The 9328-nt window shown below is 37.0% G+C and overlaps 1 protein-coding gene across 1 annotated transcript; it reads right to left on the minus strand.

Annotated features, from left to right (window-relative positions):
• Positions 1-134: 134 nt before the first annotated feature.
• LOC122670882 (pentatricopeptide repeat-containing protein At5g65560-like) lies at positions 135-2786 on the minus strand. The gene is made up of 2 exons (XM_043867902.1): positions 2508-2786; positions 135-1412 (listed from the first exon to the last, which is right to left on the minus strand). The coding sequence occupies exons 1-2, from the start codon at positions 2772-2774 to the stop codon at positions 414-416; spliced, it is 1266 nt and encodes a 421-aa protein (XP_043723837.1). The 5' UTR covers positions 2775-2786; the 3' UTR covers positions 135-413.
• Positions 2787-9328: the final 6542 nt, after the last annotated feature.

The following is a 9328-nucleotide window of genomic DNA, read 5'->3' on the forward strand; positions in this document are numbered from 1 at the left end:
AAGATGCAAAATTCAGTGGTCTCTAACACACCTTCCCACCAGGAATGCCATAATCTTCTCCAATGACTGCAATTGTGATCCTGTCTCCAAAAATTATGCTTCCTTGCCACTTTCACTTCATGACATTTGGTGCCTATCACAAGCATATGACCATAGATAGCCAACCAGAGGGTGGGACTTTGTCGAGGGAATTGCTTCCAATCATCATGATTCATAATTTGCTGGCTAATTTCAGCAGTTGAACCAATTCCAGTGCATCAGATGCATTGCTCAAATGTACCTCAAATAAAACTGACCCACGGAGATTGGATATAGACAACATATAACCTCTGTTTCTGCTACTGACAAAAAAGCAGACTACAGAGACAGTTCATGAAGGGCAACATGATGCATTGCAGAATGCCATTCAAGCATTAGGAAAATCCAGCCAGCTTCATATCCTTGACTACCAGATCTAGTTTCTCAGATAACCCAGCTCTTCGATACCCGGCAACTAATAAATCAAAGGTGGATTTTGTGATCAAGTAAGAGCCATGTATTCGTTCCAGAAACATTTCCAACCTCTCATAGGCAGACCTCCTGAAGTATGAGCATATAATCTTCTCGATGTCATCAGGGCAGGTGAATGACATCCCTACCTTCAGCATTCTCCCAACACAATACTCCACATCATCCAATCTGTCTGCTGAGGCATACATCCTTATAATCCCACAGTGCACCTGTGGCAGAACTCTAGGATCGGGATTGGACATTGCTAGAACTCCTAGTAGTTCCTCCATTTCTTCCACTTTCCCTTGTTCCAAATACAAAGCAAGGAGCTTCTCTGCCATCTTCCCATTCAGCCCCCATCCTCCATCCAACAAGAACTTCAAAAATACTTTGATTTTACCAAGTTTCTTCCTTTCACATAATCCATCAAGCATAGTTTCCAGTATGGCTACTGTAGGTGTAATTCCTGACAACATCATTTCTTCATAAAACCTATCAGCAGTATCGAAGTCTTTTGATTTGACCAAGCCTAAGATGACAGATTCATACACTTGAATGTCTGAACAAAATCCAGCAGCCTTTCTCGCTGAGAACCAGGCTTGCATGGCCTTAGCATCACCCAATTTTGAATAGAAAGAAATAAAGGCATTATAAGTGACAGAATTGGGTTTGTAGTCCTCAGATCTTTCCATGATCTCGAACAAGCTGAGGGCTGTCATTACATTACCTGAAGACAAGCAAGTAGAGATCAGAGAGTTGAGAACAGTCGAAGTAGGTCTGATTCCGTGAGCCTCCATGGAAGTACAGACCCGCATTGCAAATGGGACGTTCTGAGCCTTCTCGCAGAGAGAAATAAGCTCAGAATAACAATGATGATCTCTCTCATGTTTTTTCAGCATCTTCTCTAACTTCCATTCCAAGACCTGGTTAGTTAAAAATTAAATTGGACCAAAAGTTTAGCAATGGAATTCATGATATAATTCAACAAAATTATGTGGCCCCCACTTAAGACTTTCAATTATTAAAATGAGATGCAGAAAGAACTTCAGTGTTAAGGGAAAGGGGGGAGGGAGGAACTACACTTAAAGAGCTCCTGCCAAAAATGTACTGTCACATGTGAGCAGATATTTGGGGGAAAAAAAAAAAAAGAAGACTCAAATTAAAACGACAGCAAATTGAATAGCTGATATAATGGATATACTAGGGAAAGTGGGTATTTCAGGAATGCAGTGGGCAATGCTGAAGACATTTATGAACTTACAAATAATATAAATTATGCAATTTCAATTCTCAATAAGAACTAAGAAACAAAAGCATTTACTTGATCCCAGGAGATCCAAGTGCAAATTTCCTTTTGTGGACAATTCAACAGCTTCTTAAAACAACACTAGAAAATCATCCTATTCTCCAAGGTTGTGCTTGACTGCTTTGTTGACACCTGGAATGAATTTTTTTTATTTTTTGAATTACCATGATATTTGTCTGCCTCTGAAAGTCTATGTTTCAGATGGGATACATCTAGGCTCATAGTCTTCTTAATCAAAATTAAAAGTAGGGTCAATCTTAGGTTTAAACGAAGTTAAACCATTTTTATTCTTTATTCAATATAATTCGAATTATGGAGAAATTTCTCCTTTTTCTGGGTGGACTGAAGAGCAGATGTGCACATATACTAGGGCAAACCAAAACGAATTATTTTATAACAGGAAACAACCAACCGCAGCCCAAATCAATCCAAACAAATTAAACCAAATCTAAATATGGGAAATTGAATTACTGTTTCTAAGTTTATTAATTACAAATTGGTATCCAGAGAACCAACGATCATGAAGCTGTGACTGAGGTAAAAAGAAAAAGGAAAATAAATATGGAACAGTCCATGATTTCCAAGAAGAATCACTATTATGGTAACTCCAAGAAATATAAAATCACAAGGCCAAGCAGTTGTCTTTCAATTGAAGAGAGAAATTCAAAACCCAAAAAGGGAAGGGGGAGAGAGATGGTGATTAGAACATTACCAGCTGGGCTTTCTGAGGAGAAGACGACCTGAGCGCAGTGACAAGGGGTCCCCAAGAGAAGGGATGATTACTGAGCTTCAAATCCTCCTCGAAGTCCAAAGCTATTTTGAATCCGGAGATTGGTTCTTGAAGCAATCTGAGGAGCAAAGGTTCGGATTTGGATGATTTATTACATACCAAAATCTGAGAAGTGGTGGGTAGAATCCCAAATGGCCGCCTGAGACCCCTTTTCATAACGGATTTTAAAACCCCATTACCCAAAACCATTTCTTGTTCTTCTCCTCAAATCTCAGTAGTAACTTCAAAGAATCACAAGCTCTCGCTCATGAGTCATGACTCAACCCGGACCTTTATCTGCTCCATTTCCTAGACGGAAATGACCATCCTATCCCTGTCCGAACACATTGCCAGGATGGGATTTAGATCCACCCCTCTCTATTAGGGCTGTAAACGGATCGGATTTGGCTCAGATAGTGCTATATTCGCATCAGCATCCGATTAGCTATTGGACGGATTCGGATAGTGCTAAATGGATACGGACATAGATACGGATCGAATATTTTATCCGTTTGCATGTAAATATAGCTTTTCAGATAGCTATAGCCTATCCGTATCCACATCCGCATCCGTTTAGCTTTCGGACGGATTCGGATAGTGCTAAATGAATACAGACACGAATACGAAAACAGATTTCGGCTATTCATTTACACCCCTACTCTTTATTAGAGGAACTTGAGAAAATCGAGCGGATCAAAAATACGACTCAACCCTAAACGATAGTAAAATGTCCAAATAATCACAAGGGTCTCTCATAACTCATAAGACACTGCCAAGGACATGTTTTTTCCGAATATTTGTGATTAGATAAATAGGACATGGTCTATAATCTAGATTCCAATTTTTTTTTTCAAAAATTGGAATCAGATCAATTGAATCGGCCCATTCTGATCAGAATCAATCATGACTAATCTCGATTTTGGATGTTCCAATGTGGCTGATTTTAGGGTTTTTAGGATGGGATCACTGGGTTTCAGATCTGAAGGGCTGATTCTGATGTTTTTATGGCCGATTTCGATTTGACCTGGATCAGAATTAGATCTATTCAACCCCAATTTCGAGTTTAAAATCCTTTGTCTAGATTACCCATGTACCTATTTCAAAGTTTAATTCAACCAAATGTCTTCTGTAACATGCATCTCATGTATATCCATGCATATGTAATAGAAGTCTCTAGGAACAAGGTTATAAATCTCGGTTTCGACTTTCGACTAGCCAAAAATCAAGATTTGGTCAAAACTGTTCGAAATCTGGGTTTTTTTCCCAATTAACTCGAGTTGGTGGTTTTGAGGCTTAGAAATGTTTTTTTTTTTATGTTTTAATTTTTTCTATACAACCTATTTTTTTATATTTTAAACACAATGCATGAACTATTTTCACAAAAAAAAAAAAAAAAAACAAACATTAGAAATGGTAGCTATGATTATTGAACCAAGTTTAGTGTAGGAACAATATATTAAGAATCATGATTGTCAAGGACAACACTTATTTATGTCAAATATCATTTAAGTAAATATTTTTTAGAATTTTATGTTTCGGTCAAACCTTATTTGGTGTGTACGAATGTTGTTTGAAATTACTCTGAATGAAATTTTTATTTTTTTTTTCCAATATTAAAACAAATGAATATTTAACGGCACTTTTGGTTTTAACAATGTTTTACCATATAAGATTTATGTAATTTTTAGAGAAAAATCCCAACATTTAAAAATTGAAAATTGCACCTATCACAGAAAATCCAGTTTTTGTTGAACTAGGGGTTAGTTAACTTTTAATCCTTTTGAAATTTTATTTTTTAACTATTTTTATTGGATTCAAATAGGGGATATTTGCTTATTTATGAATAATATCTTAAGTAAATGAAATAATAAATATAAAAACATTTACTTTAATGAAATAGGTGTTCAGGTCAAAACTTGTGAAATATAGACTGTTTCAGTCGAAACCTGATCGAAACAGATCGAGATGAGGTGCAAATACTTTATTGTTTTTGATATAAGAGTGTCCCCTATTGCTCTGGTATTCGCCTTTTTACACATCATAATCACTGATGAAAGCTTTGATCCAAGAAGTTGGTTGGGTATATGTCATCATGTATAATAACAATTTTGTTTCAATTTTCATGGGCTTTGGATATGCAAGATGTGCTCAAGAAGCATAGGCTAGAGAAATTACAATAAGGAATTAATGAAGTAGTGCCAATGGGAAGCAACAGTATAGAAGCTTGGACATATTTGCAATAACTTATCAATTGCCTAAGAGAGAGAGAGAGAAGAACACCAATAGCCATGAGAATGTTTTTCATTTTCTTAAATACTCATATGGCTTTAGAACAATTTTGGTTTGTAATACTTGTAAAACAGGGCAGGAACCTCATTTCGATAGAGCACACAACTTGACCACTAAAGCCAGAACTCAGAAAGAACCAAGGCCACTTCACAAGGGTAGGGTACATGATTAAAGTAGTTTGAGGTTTCAACGAAAAGAATATTATCTCAAGCATTTTGCAAAGTCGAACGTAAAAACATAAAATGTGACAATCCTAGAACAGAGCACATGAAAGAAACTGAAATAATTAATTTCATCGCATTAAATTGGGTTTGATGGACACACATCAAATGTTAATAAGTCCAACAGTATTTAATGTGGATTTCTCCATCAACAATGGATCATACTCTCTTGGATTGTCCTTTTATGAGGGTAGTTTGGTTTGGAAGCTCATTTATGTGGTTTCATCTGCTCTCTCTCCATCCATCTCTCCCTGCATCTCTCTTTGGATTCAAGGTTGGAGCTCAATTATGAAGCAATGTAAGTCTACTCGTAGACGTGTTATTGGAGTATGTTTCTATATTTTCTAGTATTTGTATATTGCTAAGAACGACCTTTCGAAAGACATGGTCCCCTTTGAAAGTCATCAGGACTACGGAACTCGCCCATCATGAGTATATTCCTCTATTGGAGACCATCCACATCTCATCAGGCCCAATCAACCATTAAGATGGTTTCCAACCACCCATAGGGATAATAAAGATCAATTGTGATGCTTCCCTTCCCCTAGATTGCACCAAAGGAGGATTAGGTGTCATAATGAAAGTTCACCATGGAGTACTTCTTCAGGATGTATCAACCGGTTACTTTTCACTCTATTGCTCCTGGCGAGGCAATTGCGATTCGTTCTAGTTTACTCTATGCTATATATATTTGAAGGATATGATCAAATTATTGTAGAGTCAGATTGTAGACAAGTGATGCTTTTTCTCCTCGTCGGCAATCACCCTACTTATCGAGATCGGCCATCTGATCCAATACATTCGCAACCTCAAGTCTTACTTTCATTCTTCAATCATTAATTCTACGGAAAAAAGTCGCAGCGCAATCGATAAAGTACCTTAAGCGCACCACTAAACGCGACGGATGAATCTCAGCTGTTGAGATTTATCTTGTGAATTGTAACAGTTCAAACCACTGACAAGGGAACCGGCATTTTACAGTTAGCTTAACCGGTTACAACTAAAAAAAAATACCCTTTACCGGAAACACCGGAGGGAATTATATTGAAAAGAAAAAAAAAAAAAGAAGAATTTTGGAGGACGAAGCTCACTATCTGTGTTTTTGGTCTGGAAAGGGTAGGTTTTTCGGCAATCCATCTTCCGGCGATCCTTATTCAGTTGATCACCTTAAAATCTCAGTATATTGTGAAGGTTAGACGTCTATCCCACTCCTGTCGATCTTTGTTCCTCTATTGAAATCATTGTTCATATAACTAGGGTTTCAAGCGTTAGTTCTCTATTTCTTTCTCTCACTTCCTCATTTTATGCATTATAAATCTGAAGTTGAAGAGTTTCATATGTTTAGGAGTTGATAAACTGATGAATTTTTATCTTAACATTGAAAAGGAAAAAAAAAAAAATTTTGGAGGAACGATGGTCGCGATCTGTGTTTTTGGTCTGGAAAGGGTAGTTTTTCGGCGATCCTTATTCAATTGATCACCGGTAAAATCTCGGTGTCTGAAGGTTAGACATCTCTCCCACTCCTGTCGATCTTTCTTCCTCTATTGAAATCATTGCTCTATTGAAAGGGTAGGTTCTCTGGTTCTTTAATTTTTGGTGTCAAGAATGGAAGAAGGGTGTTGAAGTCTTAAACAGTTTAATTTTATCAAATACAATCTGCAAATGATGAAGGTCTATTCTTGTGTGTTGATAGCATTGAGGAGTATGTATGTAGTAATGTTGGATCTTGAGTCTTCTCTGTTGTTTGGAAAACCACATCTATAGTTTCTTAAAGTTTGGATGTGATGATAATTCATGTTAGGGTTACTATTAGCTAGCAGCTACTCTCAAATGGTTTGCATTATTGCATTTTGATATCTTTTCTTCATTATTGTGTTGTCCCCCCCAGCACCTATAGACTTTGGTTTACATAAATCTCCCTCTAAACACTGCATTTGGTACCAGGAAGAGGCATGATTCAGTCACAGAGACTTTGATGCTTCATTTCTGATGGATTACTATACTTAAAAGCAATCAGAGGTTTTAAATAATGTATTGGTAGAACTTCACCAATACTTAGAAGCAGACATCGGGTGATGGTTAGGAGCTGTCTTAGGGCAGATAAATAATGTTTGGAGTAATGTATTGGTAGAACTCCACCATAGTCATTGCCATTAGCCCCATCCTCAACTACAATTGCAGGATCCAAGATGTATGAGGGCACAATTTATGATCCATAAGAAAGTGGAGTGGGGAAATATGCAGGTGCAATAATGGGTTGTGGAAAGATGGGGAATGGAAAAGTATGGTTGTTGAACAAAATACTGTTCAATCAATGCCAATTTTAGGTCTAGGGAAATGTGGGTTGTAATGAATGTAAACAGGTTGAAACCAAGGCATGTAGTAGATAATAGATCCATTATCAGAACTGTTCAACTTGAGATTGAACTGTTGGTTTAGTTGGAGCAGAACTGTTGACAAATCTGTTTCACTTGGCAAGTACTTAGGAACAAAATTGTTGGTTCAGTTGGAGCACTTATAATGCCATGTACAGCTTTAGCTGCTAATCCCACTACAACCCAAACCCAAGATAATTAATCTTCAGATATATATCAGTAAGAAGAAACAATTGTAAACAAAAAAAACTTAAATTAACCTTGCATTCATCTGCACATAACTCAATCTTATTAGTTGAAATTTATGCTTTGATTGTAGAACATAACTGCTCACATGTTCTATGGTTATGAGACTTCTACACCTTGGCACAATCATATGCTTTAACATAGACAGAGCCATACAAAACTTTGCTTAACACTGTCATCCCTAGGTGATCATGAAGAGGTAATGCACCTCCCTTACACAGTTCCTTCAGATTCCATTAGCCAAGCCCCCAAACACCCCGAAGGTTCAAACAACATCAGTTTCTCCCTCATCAGTTCCCATGGATAATTCCACCCATTAAGGCCTCATCCAGCCCAGATTTGCACCATGCATTTATTTGTTGTGTAATATTATTGGTATTGAGAAGCTGAAAGTTTTAGAGGAAGTTTATGGCTTAAAAATTCTAAGGGAAAATATCATCCCCCTCCCCTCTAAGTTTCCTTAATATCAACCTAGTACCCAAGTTTTGAAAAATAATAATGCCCCCTCTACTTTTTAAGGATTCTATCAATCGTATCCATTCCGTTAAAAAACACCATTAAGTGATGTCAGCAGCCTTAATATATTCATTTAAACTCTAAAATGCCCTTATGTAATGTGATTTTTCAATATTACCCCTATTAACAAGAGACTAAAATAGAAAAAGACAATAATACCCTCATCTCTAACCCCATACCCTTCTTTCTTTTTTCTTCTTCCTCCTGCAAATTTTTTTTCTTTCTTTTTCTACAATTCGTTTAGGGTTGTAAAAAAATAAAAAATCAAATGGATCCCATGATCTCATCTCGTCTCCAATGTCAACAAAAACCTCACGACAGATACGCACAAGGGTTTCAAGTAGGATCTCCCCAACAACACCTAAATCACCGTTAATACTATGGCCTTGATTTTGGTAATTCCATCTGCTCTCCGATTTCTAGGTTATCAATTTTGTAAGTCAAAAGATAGTCGGACCTTACAGTGATGGAGTTAAAACACTTTTCTCTTTATTTGACGGTGAGATAGTAGAAGTAGATCATGTGGGAAAGTAACTTGCACTTTCAACAAACACTTTAAAATAGGGGGATCGATCATTAGGAGGATTTTATAAGCAGGGTTCGAGGATTCATAACTGAATTGCCCGAATCGGCGGATCCTAATTCTGATTTCCACCGATTACTGAATCCAATTTTAAGTTTTTATAAACAGATTCAACTCGATTCTGGTTCTGGCTAATTGGGAACGAAATCCAATCTAAATCAATACCAGTCCTGAATCCTAATTCTGAATTTGTTGAACCTTTCTATAAGGACCTCAAACCTTATTCTTGGTTCTCAATGCACTCACCTGCTCTGTTCCACACTTACTTCGTTTCTGCTCTTGATTTCCTCTTCCTGCAATTTTAATTCCCACCCAATTCAAAGCAATGGAGAGTGAAGCTGACAAATCCAAGAAGAAAGAGAAAATTTGCATTCCCCCAAAGAGAGGGCAAATCAAAAGGAGGATAGAAATCTCTTGGAAGGAGTCCAGTTGGGATCTAATTCTATGAAAGCAGTTGTAGTTTCATCGTAGGCGTTGGTGGTTTTTGTTGACATTCAAACTTTAATTCCCATTTGAATCTGGGTCGGAGGTGAA

The sequence above is a fragment of the Telopea speciosissima genome, chromosome 8, assembly GCF_018873765.1.
Source record: "Telopea speciosissima isolate NSW1024214 ecotype Mountain lineage chromosome 8, Tspe_v1, whole genome shotgun sequence".
NCBI lineage: Eukaryota > Viridiplantae > Streptophyta > Magnoliopsida > Proteales > Proteaceae > Telopea > Telopea speciosissima.